Source organism: Macaca nemestrina, chromosome 19 (genome assembly GCF_043159975.1).
Source record: "Macaca nemestrina isolate mMacNem1 chromosome 19, mMacNem.hap1, whole genome shotgun sequence".
Classification (NCBI taxonomy): domain Eukaryota; kingdom Metazoa; phylum Chordata; class Mammalia; order Primates; family Cercopithecidae; genus Macaca; species Macaca nemestrina.
The window spans coordinates 70966789-70984320 of NC_092143.1; the positions used below are offsets into that span (position 1 = coordinate 70966789).

The 17532-nt window shown below is 38.8% G+C and overlaps 1 protein-coding gene across 2 annotated transcripts in view; it reads left to right on the plus strand.

Moving 5' to 3' along the window:
* LOC105464762 (Rho associated coiled-coil containing protein kinase 1) overlaps positions 1–17532 on the plus strand; it is a 156848-nt gene that overhangs the window by 102488 nt on the left and 36828 nt on the right. For both annotated transcript variants that reach the window (XM_011712802.2, XM_011712804.3), the window contains exons 17-20: positions 8408–8514; positions 9812–9962; positions 14473–14633; positions 17339–17523. In XM_011712802.2, the coding sequence (XP_011711104.1) occupies positions 8408–8514; positions 9812–9962; positions 14473–14633; positions 17339–17523 (604 nt within the window). The remainder of the gene's footprint in view (positions 1–8407; positions 8515–9811; positions 9963–14472; positions 14634–17338; positions 17524–17532) is intronic.

A 17532-nucleotide genomic window follows, 5' to 3' on the forward strand; every position in this document is an offset into this window, starting at 1 on the left:
AGGAGTGGAATTTCTGAGTCTTCTGGTAATTCTATGTGTAACTTTGGAGGAATTTCCAAAGTGTTTTCCACAATGGCTGCACCATTTTACATTCCTGTCAACAATGTACAGGATTCCAGTTTCTCCATATCCCTGCCCACACTTGGTATTTTCCTTTTTTCAGTTATAGTTACTCTAGTGGGTATATGGTGGTTGTCCCATTGTTGTTTGTTTTGATTTTCATTGTCCCTAATGACTAATGATGTTGAGCATCTGATATCCAGTTGTCCCAGCAACATTTGTTGAACAGACTATTTCCTCTGTAAATGGTCTTGGCATCTTTGTTGAAAATCGATTGGCAGCCAGGTGCAGTAGCTCACACCTGTAATCCCAGCACTCTGGGAGGCTGCGTTGGGTGGATTGCTTAAGCTCAGGAGTTTGAGTCCAGTCTGGGCAACATGGCAAAATCCTGTCTCTACTAAAAATACAAAAATTAGCTGGGCATGATGGCACGCACCTGTAGTCCCAGCTACTCAGGGGACTGAGGCCGGAGGATCACTTGAACCTGGGAGGCAGCGGTTGCAGTGAGCCAAGATTGCACCACTGCACTCCAGCATGGACGAACAGAGCGAGACCCTGTCTCCAAAAAAAAAAAGAAAATCAATTGAATATAGATATAATGCATCTATGATATTCTAGATTCTCAGCCCTATTCCATTGATCTGTGTGTTTGTCCTTATGCCAGCGTGTACCGCACTGTTTTGTTTTGTTCACTGTAGCTTTGTAGCAAGTTTTGAAATCAGGAAGTTTGAGCCCTCCCAAGTTTGTCATTGTTCTTCAGTATGTTTTACGTGTTCAGGGTTCTTTGCAATTCTATATGAATTTGAGGATTGGCTTTTCCATTTCTGCAAAAAAGATCTTTAGAATTTTGATAGCGATGTATTTGAATCTGTAGATTACTTTATGTAGTATTGCCATCTTAACAATATTAAATCTTCCAGCCAGGCGCCGTGGCTCACGCCTGTAATGTCAGCATTTTGAGAAGCCAAGGTGGGCAGATCACTTGAGCGCAGGAGTTTGAGACCACCCTGAGCAACGTGGCAAAGCCTGTCTCTACAAAAAATTAAAAATTAGCCAGGTGTGGTGGTGCACGCCTGTCGTCCCAGTGCTCCAGCCTGGCTGACAGAGGTAGACTTTGTCTCAAAAAAACATCAAAACTAATATTGTCTTCCAATCCATGAACAAGGATATATTTTATTTATTTAGATGTTTTAAAATGTGTTTCAGCAGTGTTTTTGTTTGTTTTTAGTGTTCTGTATGCAAATTTCTTCCTGGGTATTTTATTCTTTTGGATGCTCTTGTAAATGGAATTTTCTCAATTTTCTTTTTGGATTGTTCATTGAGTATGACGTTAGCTGTGGGTATTTCATGAATACCTTGCTTTACGTATTTTTAATGTAGTGTTTTTTGGTGTGCAAGATTTTGACTCCTGTGTCTTCTGGGTGGATTTAAAATTTGTACTATAAATTACATTAAATGTATCTGACTCTGAGGCTTTTTCTTTTTTTTTTTTTTTTTTGAGATGGAGTCTCACTCTGTCGCCCAGGCTGGAGTGCAGTGGCTCCATCTCGGCTCACTGCAAGCTCCGCCTCCCGGGTTCACATCATTCTCCTGCTCAGCCTCCCAAGTAGCTGGGACTACAGGCGCCCGCCACCACGCCTGGCTGATTTTTTGTATTTTTTTTTTTAGTAGAGATGGGGTTTCACCGTGTTAGCCAGAATGGTCTCGATCTCCTGACCTCGTGATCCGCCTCCCTAGGCCTCCCAAAGTACTGGGATTACAGGCGTGAGCCGCCGCGCCCGGCCGAGGCTTTTTCTTAATGTGCATTTTCTTCTTCTTATATCTTGTCCATTAATTTATTTTTAATTTTTGTATATTCTTGGTGGGACTCAATGCCTTTTTGTAGATTATGCCTTTTTGTAAATTTTATATTTTGTTTTGGCATTTTAACATATTTAAATTAGTTTTTTGCTAAAACAGTGATATTTCAGCAAATGATATTTGCCATGATGAATGAACTTTTTAATGTATTATAGAATTTGGTTTGCTAGCATCTTGAGGATTTTTGCATGTGTGTTCATCGTGAATATTGACCTGTAGCTTTTTTGTCTTTTAAAATGTGTCTTCATTTGGTTTTGGTATCAAGGTAATGCTGGCCTTGTAGAATGAGTTTGGAAACATTCTCTCCTCCTCTGTTCTTTGGAATAGTTTGAGTAGGGATTGTTATTTGTTCATCTTTAAATGTTTGGTAAGGGCCGGATGCGGTGGCTCACGATTGTAATCCCAGCACTTTGAGAGGTCAAGGCGGATGGATCACTTGAGGTCAGGAGTTGCAGACCGGCCTGGCCCACATGGAGAAACCCCATCTGTACTAAAAATACAAAATTAGCCAGGCATGGTGGTGCATACCTGTAATCCCAGCTACTCGGGAGGCTGAGGCAGGAGAATCGCTTGAACCGGGGAAGCGGAGGTGGCAGTGAGCCGAGATTGTACCACTGCACTCCAGCCTGGGCAACAGAGCAAAATTCTGTCTCCAAACAAACAAACAAAACAAACAAACAAAAAACAATGTTTGGTAAAATTTAGCAGTGAAGTCATTCAGTCCTGGGCTTTTATTTGCTGGAAGACTTTTTATTACAGCTTAGATCTCATTACTTGTTATTTGTCTGTTTAGGTTTTGGATTTCTTCATGGTTCAGTCTTGGTAGGTTGCATGTGTTTGATCTTTATTATTTATTTTCTTCTCCTAATTTTGGGTTTGATTTGCTCTGGCTTTTCTAGTTCTTTAAGATGTATCATTAAGTTGTTTATTGAAAGTTTTTCTACCTTTTTGATGTGGATGCTCAGAGATTTAAGCTTTCCTGTTAGTACTGCTTTCACTGTATCCCATAGGCTTTTGTATGTTTTGTTTTCATTATCATTTGTTTCAGGAAGTATTTTAATTTTCTTCTTAATTTCTTCATCAATCCACTGGTCATTCAGGAGCATATTCTTTAATTTCCAGGTATTTGTATTGTTTCAAAAATTCCAGTTGTTGGCAGGGCATGGTGGCTCACGCCTGTCATCCCAGCACTTTGGGAGGCCGAGGCAGGTGGATCACTTGAGGTCAGGAGTTCTAGACCAACCTGGCCAACATGGTGAAACCCCGTCTCTACTAAAAATACAAAAATTAGCCAGAAGTGGTGGCGGGCACCTGTAGTCCCAGATACTTGGGAGGCTGAGGCAGGAGATTCACTTGAACCTGGGAGGCGGAGGTTGCAGTATGCCGAGATCATGCCATTTGCACTCCAGCCTGGGGTACAAGAGCGAGACTTCGTTTCACACACACACACACACACACACACACACACACAAATCCACTTGTTATTGATTTTTAGTTTTGTTTCATTGTGGTCAGAGAAGATAGATACATGATGTAATTTTCCTTTTTTTGAATTTTTGAAGACTTGCTTTGTGGCGTAACATATGGTCTGTCCTTGAGAATGATCCTCATGCTAAGGAGAGTGTATACTCTGTGGCTGTTGGATGAGATGTTCTGTAAATATTTATGAGGTCCCATTTGGTCTATAGTGCAGGTTAAATCTGATGTTTTCTTTGTTGATTTTCTGTCTGGATGATCTGTCCAGTGCTGAAAGTGAGGAGTCGAAGTCTCCAGGATTGGGGTCTCTCGCTGTCTTTAGCTCTAACAATGTCTGCTGTATATATCTGGTTGCTCCAGTGTTGGGTGCATCTGTATTTACAATTGTTATATTCTCTTGCTGAATTGACCCCTTTATCATTGCATTATGACCTTTTCTGTGCCTTTTTATAGTTTTTGTCTTGAAATCTGTTTTGTCTGATACAAGTATAACTACTACTGCTCTTTTTTTGTTTTCTTTTTTTTTTAATTGGCATGGAATATCTGTTTTCATCCCCTTGTGTTCTCTATGTATATCTATGTGTACCTTTGTATGTGAAGTGTGTTTCTTGTAGTCAACAGATCATTGGGTTCTGTTTTTTGTTTGTTTGTTTGTTTGTTTTTTCGTCCATTCAGCACTCCATGTCTTTGGATTGGGCAGTTTAGTTCATCTGCATTCATTGTTATTTTTAATAAGTAGGGACATACTCCTGCCATTTTGTTATTTTATTTTATTTTATTTTTGTGATTGTTTTGTGGTCTTCTCTTCCTTCTTTCCTTCCTTCCTGCTTCCTTTTAATGAAGATTATTTTCTCTGGTGATAGGTTTTAATTTCTTGCTTTTTATTTTTTGGGTATCTGTCTGTTGTATGTCTTTTGATTTGAGGTTACCATGAGGCTTGCAAATAATATCCTCTAACCCATTATTTTAAACTGATGATGACTTAACAGTGATTGCATTAACAAACTAACAAACAAGCAAAGAAAAAACTAATACAAACTCTACACTTTAACTTAGTCCCCTGCATTTTAACTTTTTGTTGCTTCTATTTATAATCTTAGTGCGTCTTGGAAAGTATTGTAGTTGTTATTTTTGATCAGTTCTTTTAATCTGTCTACCCAAGATATGAATAATTTATACACTGCAATTACAGTGTTACAATACTGTTTTTCAGTGTACTTATCATTACCCTATGGCCACCACCCCTGAAACTGTGCTGAGTCAGACCTAAGGCTTCAGCCTTAGAACCTTCTTGTGCTTGAATATTGATATCTTTTTCTAGGTTTGGGAAGTTCTGTATTATTACCCTTTGAGTAAACTTTCTACCCCTATCTCTCCTTCTGCCTGCTCTTTAAGGGTAATAACTCTTAGATACTCTCTTTTGAGGCTATTTTCTAGATCTTATATGCATGTTCCATTCTTTTTAATTCTCTTTTGTCTCCTCCAACTGTATTTTCAAATAACCTGTCTTCAAGCTTACTAATACTGTCTTTTGCTTGAACATTTCTGCTGGTAAGAGACCCTGATGCATTCTTCAGTATGTCGGTTGCATTTTTCAACTCCAGAATTTCTGCCCAATTCTTTGTACTTATTTCAATCTTTTGTTAAATTTATCTGATGGGATTCTGAATTCCTTCTTTGTTTTATCTTGAATTTCTTTGATTTTCCTCAAAACAGCTATTTTAAATTCTCTGTCTGAAAGGTCTTATATCTTTGTCTCTTCAGGATTGGTCTGTGGGGCATTATTTAGTTTCTTTGGTGAGGTTATGTTTTCCTGAATGGTCGTGATGCTTGTGGATGTTTGTCGGTGTCTGGGCATTGAAGAGTTAGGTATTTATTGCAGTCATTGCATTCTGGGCTTGTTTGTACCTGTCCTTATTGGGAAGACTTTCCAGGTATTCAAAGGGACTTAGGTGTTGTGATCCAAGTTTTTGGTCACTGTAGCCATATCTGTATTAGGAGGCACCCCAAGCCCAGTAATACTGTGGCTCTTGCAGACTCTTAGAGGTACCATGTTGGTGGTCTTGAGTAAGATCTGGAAGGATTATCTGTATTATAATGCAGAGACTCTTGTTCTCTTCCCTTTCTCCCAAACAAATGGAGTCTCTCTGGGCTGAGCTGCCAGGGAGAGGTGGGGGAGGGATTACACAATCACCCTTGTAGCCACCACCCCTGGCACTGTGCTGGGTCAGACCTGAAGCCAGCACAGCACTGGGTCTCACCCAAGACCTATGGTAACTACTGCTTGGCTACTACCTAGGTTCACTCAAGGCCCTAGGCTCTATAATCAGCAGTTAGTGAAGCCAGCCAGGCTTGTATCCCTCCCTTCAGGGTGGTGAGCTCCCCCTTGTCCCAAGTGGATCCATAGATGCCATCTGGGAGCCAGGGCCTACAGTTGGAAACCTTAGGAATCTACCTGGTGCTCTGTTCTACTGCAGCTTAGTTGGTACCTAAGCCACAAGTCAAAGCCCTTCCCATTCTTCCCTCCTTATTCCACAAGCAGAAGAGTCCCTCCCCATGGCCACCACTGCTCCAGGCCTGCAGCAGATGCCCCCTGGTGACTGCCGATGTTCATTCAAGGCCTCAGGGCTCTTCAGTCAGCTTGTGGTAAATGCTGCCAGGCTTGGGACTCTCCCTTCAGGGCATTGAGCTCCCCTCTGACCCAGAGCAGGTCCAGAAATGCCGTCCAAGAACCAGAACCTGGAATTGGGGACCCCAAGAGCCTGCTTGGTGCTGTACCCCACTGTGGCCAAGCTGATACATATCACTAAGCTGATTTTTGGTTCTTATGAAGGTGCTTTTCTTTGCAAATGGTTGTTCAATTTGGTGTTCCTGCAGGGAGGACAATTGGTGGAGGCTTCTATTTGGCCACCTTTCTCTGCCTCCCCGTATTTTATTTTTAATTGACACATAATAATTGTGCATGCTTATGGGATGTTCTGGTACGTGTATACAATGTGTACTGATCAAATTAGGGTAATTAGTATATCCATCTCCTCAAACATTTGTCATTTCTCTGTGGTGAGAACATTCAAAATCGTCTCTTGTAGCTACTTTGAAATATGCAGTATGTTATTGTTAACTATAGTCAGCCTACTGCATGGTGGGACCATTTTCACTCTTCAGTGCCGCTTTTGGATAAGCAGAAGGTCTTCATTTCTTGTATTTGATGTAGTCCAGTGTATCTAGTTTTTTCTTTATTGTTAGTGTGGTTTTTAGTGTGGCCTATCGAAAAAGTCTTTGACTAGATTATGAAGATTTTATCTCCTATTAGCTTTTAGAAATGTTATTGTTTTAATCAACTTAGATTATGATACCTGGTATTTGGGCCCTTATTCCTCCCACTGTGTTTTTATATTTTCTGTATATAAAGCTTTTTTGTTTTCATGTATTGCACATGTAAGTTCTATTTATTTCTGACATTTCTTTTCAGACAGAGTAAAGGAGGAAAATAAACTATACTTAATTTGTCTCTTTCATGTGGTTGTTAGGAATCTGGCGTGGATTCAACCCATATAGTTTTATTATCTTGTCTCCTTAGTAAACTGCTTCTACCTCAAAAATTCAAATATTAATTTGAATTACTGTCTTTGTACAAATTTTTAAAAATGATTTTTGAAACAGATTTTCTCCTAGAACTCCTGGGCTCAAGTGATCCTCCCACCTCAGTCTCCCAAGTAACTGGGACTACAGGCTTGTGTCACCACACTCAGCTGATTTTTGTGTTTGAGACAGGGTTTCACCATGTTGCCTAAGCTGATCTCAAACTCCTGAGGCTCAGCCAATCTGCCTGCCTCAGCCTCCCAAAGTGCTGGGATTACAGGCGTGAACCACTACACCTGGCCCATTTTAAAGATAATTATATCATTTATTTTTTAAATTATAATTTCTAAATAGCACTTCAACATTTAAACATCTTGGCACATTTGCTTTATCTATGTCCATACAAACACACACATACTCTGTATTTTTTGGTCAATGATTTGAAAGAAAGCAGCAGGTGTTTCTTTCTCCTACCTGAACATACTCCAACATGAAAATATCTTGAGTGTGTAAATAAAATTATTTCATTGTTCTCTAGATCTAGAACTAATCTAGCCAGATACGCATTATCAGGTGCCAAAGACTTAATATTTATTTGTTTATTAAAGAACTACTTTAGAAACCCTGAAATATGGGAGGTAACTAGAATACATTTGAGAGTGGGGCAAGTACAGTAAGTCAGACTGTACTTTGAGTAGTACAGAATTTTTACTGGCCCTTCAGGTTCTTCATCTATTTTCCTTGTCAAATCCTAGGCCACTTTGAATCACAAAATATGAAAATATAATTTTTATTTTAAGCTGGACAATATAAGTATATTAAGTTAGATTCTACATGTTTTAAATTTGTGTGTTTATTAAATACTTATGCCTTAAATGCCTATAAGGTTAAAGCATGTTTTAATGAGTAGACAGTTACTAAATATATGAGTTACTACCATTGCAAGGCATGAACATCAGGTAAGTTAAAACTAAGCTTTGTTAGAGTACATGAATTCCTTAAAAACTTAGTTTTCTATGAAAATAGAGTTTGGCTCCATTAAGTTTAAAAATAATTTTATTAAACACTGCAGTGTCTGGCACATATGTACCATTTAATACTTGCCTTAATTGACTAAAAAAGGCTCTCACCTTTAATGTCGTTAGAAGGAGCACTCAATAAGGACTTGGATCTGATTTCTAGCTGAAGCTGAGGCTTCATCTCTTTGGCTACTTGTAAATAAGGAATGTGCACTAGATTATATCCAATTAGCATTAACATTTTTATTCTGTATCTTGTGTTTATTGTGAAAACACTTAATAAATTTTATCGGATCAGGAAACTTAATACATTTAAAAAAACAACACATTTTTTAAAAACTAAATTGTCACACTGAACAAGAAGACTTCTTTCAATGACTACAGACTTGAACTTTTTTCTCACTTGATAGCTCGAATTACATCTTTACAAGAGGAGGTGAAGCATCTCAAACATAATCTTGAAAAAGTGGAAGGAGAAAGAAAAGAGGCTCAAGACATGCTTAATCACTCAGAAAAGGTAATTGATTTAACATATACCAATTATTATAAAATAGTATCACACAGATTGCTTTGGTTTGGAAATACCTTTTTATGAAGTATATTTGCCTATTTTCTTTGTACATGAGTAAGATGAATGTGCTGTGAGGGCCTATGAAGAAGGAAAACAACAGATCAGTACATGGTTGATGATGAGTACCTGTTCTGTTTTGTTACGGTTAGCAAAATAGAAAAGAGCATAAAGTGATTGGCCTTTGCATTTAGAATTTTCTTAACAATAAAAATGTCGTTGGTTATTCTCTGTTATGTACCTTGCTAAGAGTTAGATAGATGATATAGAGATACAGCTGTCACTTTTTCAAAGCCTCTCTGTAATGTTGGAGGTTCATTAGAACCTCAGGCAAATTATCAGAAAAGCCACGACTTACTTATCTTGTCCTTTGGACATGTTTTGTCACAATTAGAATAGTTTTTGATGGCCAAGCTGGTGTAAATATGGACTTAGGATAAAAGAAGGAAGAGTAGAAAAGGGTACTCAAACAGAAATGGAATATATTTTGACTCATTTTTCCTTTCTATGTCAATGACTTGCCACAGGATGCTTTGTGGTTTGTTTTGTTTTGTTTTTGTGAAAGCAAAGTAAATGTGGATATAGATGCAAATGTAGATAAACATCAGTTAGTATATATTTTTTAAGTGGTACCAGGCCAGGCAAGGTGGCTCATGCCTATAGACCCAACACTTTGGGAGGCTGACACAGGAGGATTGCTTGAGCCCAGGAGTTTGAGAATAGCCTGGGCAATGGAGCAAGACCCCATTTCTATAAAAAAAAAATGCTTAAAAATTAGCCAGGTGTGATGGCACATGCCTGTAATACTAGCCACTCTGGAGGCTAAGGCTGGAGGATAGCTTGAGCCCAGGAGTTCAAGGCTGCAGTGAGCTAAGAAGGTGCCACAGCACTCCAGCCTGGGTGACAGAGTGAGACCTCATCTCTTTAAAAAAAAAAAGAAAAAAAAAAGATGGTATCAAAAATTTTTAAATAAACTGAAAATTTGACTTATTCATTTCTGATCTTAGCAATGAACTGTCCTGAACATAACCACCAGCACAGCTTTGTTCTGCCCTCCGCCATGGTTAATGATTCAAATGGGAAGGGAGGGGGTAAAGAAAAGGTTATCTTTTGCTTTTAATTATATGTGTTTATTGTGATTTTTAAAATAAGGCATCTTATCTCTTCCAGAATATTAAATGTAAGATTTACTAACATGCATGCCTTCTGCACAGTTTATTACATGACTCCTACTCCCATTTTACAGGAAAAGAATAATTTAGAAATAGATTTAAACTACAAACTTAAATCATTACAACAACGGTTAGAACAAGAGGTAAATGAACACAAAGTAACCAAAGCTCGTTTAACTGACAAACATCAATCTATTGAAGAGGCAAAGTCTGTGGCAATGTGTGGTAAGTGTCAGTTTTATTATTTTTACAAAATTGGCTTCAAATAGTGACTACAGAAAATTTGGTTTTGATCAAAATTTTATACTGTATAACTTGTAGAAATTATAATATAAATTACAGGCCTGGCACAGTGGTTCACACCTGTAATCCCATCACATTGGGAGGCTGAAGCCAGTGGATCACTTGAGGCCAGGAGTTTGAGACCAGCCTGGCCATCATGGTGAAACTCCGTCTCTACTAAAAATAAAAAAAATTAGCCAGGTGTGGTGTCGCACACCTGTAATCCCAGCTACTGGGGAGGCTGAGGTAGGAGAATCGCTTGAACCCAGGAAGCGGAGGTTGCAGTGAGCCGAGATGGCGTCACTGTTCTCCAGCCTGGGCAACAGAGTGAGACTATGTCTCAAAGAAAGAAAGAAATTATAAGTTATAATCAAGAAGAGGGTGCCTTCCTTTTGATACTTTCCTTTTTTTTTTTTTTTTTTTTTTTGAGACAAAGTTTTGCTCTTGTCTTGTCTCCCATGCTGGAGTGCAATGGTGCAGTCTTGGCTCAATGCAATCTCCGCCTCCAGGTTCAAGCAATTCTCCTAATTCTCCTGCCTCAGCCTCCTAAGTAGCTAGGATTACAGGCACCGGACACCATGCCCGGCTAATTTTTGTATTTTTAGTAGAGATGGGTTTCACCATGTTGGCCAGGCTGGTCTCGAACTCCTGACCTCAGGTGATCCACATGCTTCGGCCTCCCAAAGTGCTGGGATTACAGGCATGAGGCACCATGCCTGGCAATGCTTTCCATTTTTTAAGATCACAATTTCACCTCCTTGTTCCCTCAGTTTACTACTCTGTTTCCTATAAAAGTTAGTGGAATCTGTCTTTTCTCTGTTTTTTAGTAGCCCTTTCCTTGATTTTCTTTATGATCCATTCTGGACTTCATTGTCTGTTAATTCATATGCTATCTTGCTTTGTACCCTCAATTTTCTCATTTCTTTGTACTTCCACTGTGTTATGCCTCCAAACACAACCCTAGTTCAGACCAGCCAGCCACTTTCTTCAAGCAGTTGAGTGTTAGTCCAATGCATTATCTGCAACCTGAGTTGTCAATTTTTTTTAATTTTTAAAAATTATTTATTTTTGGTAGAGAAAGAGTCTCACTATGTTGTCCAGGCTGGTCTTGAGCACCTGGGCTCAATGGATCCTTCCGCCTTGGCCTCCCAGTGTGCTGGGATTACAGGCATGAGCCACCATGCCCAGCTGTCAATTTCTTTAAACATATCACTCATAAATTTCTTTTCCCAGACTTTTATTTATCTTCTCAAGTTTCCTGTGCCGTTTCTTTATCACTCCAATTTTAGGTGAACTCTATTCTTATTTCACAAATAAATAATGAAAGCATAGGTGTGAACTCCTCAAAATTTAGTTTTCTTGTCAATCTATCCTACTTCTTTACCTGTCTTCATTATCTTCACTATTATCTTAAAGGAGGGTAATCTCTTCTTATCTCATCTTAACTTCTTATCTCTTTTTCTTTTCTATATCCTCGACCTTTTTACCTCCATTATCTTCTTTCTTACTGTAAACATGAACAGGTCTCCATCTTAAACCTTTTTACCTCCATTATCTTCTTTCTTACTGTAAACATGAACAGGTCTCCATCTTAAAAACAAATAGACAAATCCATGCAGCAATCGGTGATCCTTACTAATTACTACTGTTTTATTTCAGATAAAATAATAAAATAGTCAAATTCAATGGTGTCAGATTCTTTATAGAAAAAAAAATTTTAATATCCAAACTTCTAACAAGTCTTTCTTCACCTTCTACTTATTCTTTTTTTTTTTTTTTTGAGACGGAGTCTTGCTCTGTGCCCCAGGCTGGAGTGCAGTGGCGCGATCTCGGCTCACTGCAAGCTCCGCCTCCCCGGGTTCACGCCATTCTCCTGCCTCAGCCTCCCGAGTAGCTGGGACTACAGGTGCCCGCCACCTCGCCCAGCTAATTTTCTTGTATTTTTAGTAGAGACGGGGTTTCACCGTGTTAGCCAGGATGGTCTCGATCTCCTGACCTTGTGATCTGCCCGTCTCGGCCTCCCAAAGTGCTGGGATTACAGGCTTGAGCCACCGCGCCCGGCCGCCTTCTACTTATTCTTAACCTACTACAGTCTGGATGTGTTGGCATCTTAAATTATTTTTCCTCAAAAGAAAGCTCATAATCTTATCCATCAAACCTGCTCTTATTCTTTATTCTCACTAACCTAGTTAATGGCCATAGGGTCTTTATGAGATGAGCCAAGGCTTTGGAATCAGACAGATCAGTGTTGCCCTGTAACTATTTTAAGTTAGATGAAAAATGCATGTAAAGTGCCTGTGCATAGAAAGTTTTCAGTAGCTATTATCTTGGTTACTGAACATCACATCCTCATTTTGCCAAGAGTTGTTCTATTCATCAATCATTCTCACTTAGGTTAGAACAATTTTCTTTTTTGGTCAAATCATATTTTGTTATCCTTAAAATCCTTTAGTGGCTTTTCATTGTTTGCAGGGTACCTTTCAAACTCCTTGGATATACCGAATCTTTAAGTTGACACCTGTCTGTCTTTGCAATCTTCCTGCTCTACACTTTGTTGTGTGTATCCTGTGCTTTAGCCATATTGAGCTACTTTTATTTCTTTCACTTAATTACTGACTGCCTACTACAGACAAGGCACAGCTGGGAATATCGCAGAGACTAAAACTGACAGGAAGCCCAGAGATTACATTCAGATGGTGAAGATAGACCAAAAAAAAAAAAAAAAGAATACATAAATGAAAATATGTACAGCTTGTAATTATTAATGGGAAGAAAATACACATTAATATCATTGTTTTGACTTGGCACTGCCCTAGATGGGGGTTCTGAGGAAAGGCTCTCTGAGCTCATAATATTCGAGGTAAGAACTGAAAGTCAAAATGAACCACCTGTTAAAGGAGCTGGAGAAAATACATTCCAGGCAGAAGTGATAGTAAGTTCAGTATTCTTATTCTAAGATTTGTATGAAGGCACTAGCACATTTTAAGCTTCTGGGATGTGTAATTTATGTTTTTAAAATATCATTTCTGCTGCTTTGTGGGGAATGCTTTCAAGAGTGAGAACAGTGATAAAAAGGGAGATCAGTTAGAAGGCTATAGGCTGTAAACACTGGTAGTAGTAGAGCGGCAAAGAAGTTGAGGTATAGAGGACAAGAGTTGGTGATGAATTGGATAGAAGGAGGCCAGGTGCGGGGACTCACACCTGTAATCCTAGCACTTTGGGAGGCCGAGGCAGGCAGATCATTTGAGGCCAGGAGTTCGAGACCAGCCTGGGCAACATGGTGAAACCCCGCCTCTACTAAAAAATACCAAACTTAGCTGCGTGTAGTGATGCGCACCTGTAATCTCAGCTACTCAGGAGGCTGAGGCAGAAGAATTGCTAGAACCCAGGTGGCGGAAGTTGCAGTGAGCTGAGATTGCACCAGTGTACTTTGTCCTGGGCGACACAGCGAGACACCGTCGCAAAAAAAAAAAAAAAACGAAAGACTGAGACTAACTGGGGTTGGAGTGGTTTGGGGATAGGCCAGAAGTAAAGGCATCTATTGTGGGTATGTTAACTTTAATAAGATTATTCGATATCTAGGTGGAGATGTTAAATAGTCAATTGGTATCTAAGTCTGGCGCTCAGGAGAGAGATATCAAGAGTCAGAAGAACATAGTGTGGATGGATTTGTGTTTGATTAAACAGAAGGGTCTTAAGAGGTGACAATTTAGTGGTGCAGCTAAGTTGTAGGTTTGGGGGGAGAGATAAGTAATAGTTTATTTATATTTATTGAATAGTTTATATTTTGTCACCTAGAGGGTGGTCTTCGAGAGTGGGAAAGCAGACTTCAAATAAACTAGAATCCTGATGGGGCAACTTACTAGTTGCGTGAACATGGAAAAGTTAACCACTCAGAAGCTTAGTTATATTTCAAAAAAGGAGCCTCAGTGTAGACTAATATATTCCAGTAATAATTAAAAGAGGTATTATACTACTGTGGAATCTTATTCATCTGAATTGTATAAATTGGAGTTCCTACCATAGCCTTAAGCCTCCTGAACCTTTTCTGGAACAATGCAGGGTATAAATTAATAACCACAGCCTTATTTTTCTGCTTTTACTTGATGTACCTTCATTGTTCTTCTTTGTTGATTCACTTTCTTTCTAGCTATACTCTTCACCTTCTAGTCTGAAAGTGGTACTGATTAATCTCTCATCACTGGGCAAGAGCTGGATTTAGAAGATTTTATTGCTGTATTATAAAATATTGCAGTATTTTATAACTCCTTTTCTTTAGAGATTTCTACTATATAAACAGTTTACATAACATGAGAATTTCTATAATTAATAGCTCTATTCAAGTCCCAGGATAAAAACAATAGAGATGTTTGAAACCAAATTACAGCCCATATAAAGTGAAATGTATTAAAGTACTCTTTCTTTAAATGTTTGTAACTTTTTGCTTTCCCAGAGATGGAAAAAAAGCTGAAAGAAGAAAGAGAAGCTCGAGAGAAGGCTGAAAATCGGGTTGTTCAGATTGAGAAACAGTGTTCCATGCTAGACGTTGATCTGAAGCAATCTCAGCAGAAACTAGAACATTTGACTGGAAATAAAGAAAGGATGGAGGATGAAGTAAGAAAAATAGTACTGACTTTGTTCATCTATTAAAAGAGAAACGATTATATAAGTTATGACTGAAGAGTTATCTATAATTTAAACACCGTGAAGGAGATTTGAATGAAATGATTGACATGGGTCTATGTTCACTGCTATATGGTTACCCCAGCACCTAGAATTTTCCTCTTCAAATAGTTATTGAATATTCACTCTGTGTAATCTATGCCATTTTCCACTATGACAATACAACTGTATTGAAATGTCATAGTTCCTTCCCTGAAAAAACTGACCATCTGCTTTAAAGAAAAAAAAAAGTCTTTATTATAATGCATCTTATATCCCCAAAGAAAGCATTGCTCTTAGATTTCAATAAAAGTGTTTAACTGTAGTCTTTCCTGGCTTAGATTGATAGCATGGGGTATACATTTTATAAAGCAGTTAATAAAAAGATAAAATGACAACATGTCCTGGTGGTTACTATATGTACTTTAGAAATTATTTCTTAGACCGAAAGTAGGAAAGCCTTCTCAAGAAGATGTAACATGTTACCTAGATTTTAAAGGTTGAGTAAGACTTCAAAAGGTAATAGTTTTAGAGTCAGAGTTTTATTTGCTAGAGGGAATATTATCAGTAAAGATATGGATAATAAAATGAGTACCGGGTGGATAAGAAGATGTGTAAGTAAAGCATAAAAAGGAACTTGATAGAACTTTTAACTTTTTGAAGAAAAGAAGAAGACATGTTGAGTGGTCATGGGAGAAATTTGGAGGCCAAAATATCAATACTCTTTAAAACTTGCATGGGTGGCCAGACACATTGGCTTACACCTGTAATCCCAGCACTTTGGGAGGCTGAGGTGGGCAGATCGGCAGATTGCTTGAGCCCAGGAGTTTGAAACCAGCCTAGGCAACATGGTGAAACCCCATCTCAAATACCAAAATCAGCTATGTGTGGTGGCGTATGCCTATAGTTCCAGCTACTCAGGAGGCTGAGGTGGGAGGATTGCTTGCACCTCAGGAGATTGAGGCTGCAGTGAGCCGAGAGTGAGACCCTATCTCTAAAAAATAAAACTTGCATGGGAGCTATCGGTGAAAGCACTTCTAGAAAAATCAGTTTAGTAGTGGTATATAGAATGGTTTAGAAAGAAGAGAAACTAGAGGTACCTATTAAAGTTAGCATGCAGGAGGAATGTACAAAATTTGAAAGATAATATTCAGTCATTTAAAAAACATAATTTTTGACTACCTACTATTTGGCTCTGTGCTAGGAGTTGGGGGTTACTGAAGTGAGTAAGATATAGGTATGGTCCTGACTTTGTTGGAAGTTACAGCCAGGAGGGAAAAACAGATATTAAAATAGTAACTACTGGCCAGGCGCAGTGGCTCACGCCTGTAATCCCAGCACTTTGGAAGGCCGAGGTGGGTGGATCATGAGGTCAGGAGATCGAGACCACCCTGGATAACATGGTGAAACCCCGTCTCCACTAAAAATACAAAAAATTAGCCGGGCGTGGTGGCAGGCACCTGTAGTCCCAGCTACTCGGGAGGCTGAGGCAGGAGAATGGCGTGAACCCGGGAGGCGGAGCTTGCAGTGAGCCAAGATCACACCACTGCACTCCAGCCTGGGCTACATACAGAGTGAGACTCAGTCTCAAAAAAAAAAAAATAGTAACTACAAGCATTGCAAATAATTAAAAAGAAAGTACCGAATGCTATAGGGGTGTATTACTAATCACATTTGGGAATTACAGAAGGCCTTGCTAAGAGTATGACATTTGAGAGCTGAAGAATGACTAAATGAAGGAGGATAAAACAGAAGGAGTAGTATGTACAAGAACTGTGAGATGAGGGAGAATTTCTTGCATTTGAGGATCTGAAGAATATGATTGGATTGTAGAGAATGGCCAATGATAGGAATAGAGTTAGAACAGATCATGAAGGCCATTGTAAACCACTGTAGGAATTTTGAGTTCATTGGTCCGAACACCTAATAAACACTTCAAAAATATTTGTTGAGTTGAATGAAACATACGTTCAGTTTGTTTTGTTAAGCTTTCAAGGGTTGTAGAGTAGAGCACATAAACAGGTAAATTTAAGTATTCCATTCAAATGTTCCCCCAGAAATGGTTTTTTTGTTTTGTTTTGTTTTGTTTTGTTTTGAGATGGAGTCTCACTGTCACTCAAGCTGGAGTGCAATGGCATGATCTTGGCTCACTGCAGCCTCTGCCTCCCAGGCTCAGGTGATCCTCTCACGTAGCTGGGACTACAGGAGTGTACCACCATGCCTGGCCAATTTTGTATTTTTTTGTAGAGCGAGGGTTTCACCATGTTGACCAGGCTGGTCTCAAACTCTGGGTTCAAGCACTCCACCTGCCTCAGCCTCCCAAAGTGCTGGGATGACAGATGTGAACCACTGTGCCTGGCCCAGAAATGAGTTTTATAATCACCTTGTACTCCAACATTTTCATGATGATTGGGTCTGAAAGGAACCAGAATTTTTTTCCCTCCACAACATCTCATGTCTGAAATTTGAGAATTAATTTGACTTTATAGTAAATCTACAATAATAAACACATGGAACAATGAAGACTCTTTAAAATACTAATATTTTCTACTAGTACCATGAATTATAATGTACTTGATTTGGTTAGTATTCTTTCAAATAATGTCTAATAAATTATTTAAGAGATTTAAGATCCCAATTATTTTTCTCATTCATAGGTTAAGAATCTAACCCTGCTACTGGAGCAGGAATCAAATAAGCGGCTGTTGTTACAAAATGAATTGAAGACTCAAGCATTTGAGGCAGACAATTTAAAAGGTTTAGAAAAGCAGATGAAACAGGAAATAAATACTTTATTGGAAGCAAAGAGATTATTAGAATTTGAGTTAGCTCAGCTTACGAAGTAAGTCTT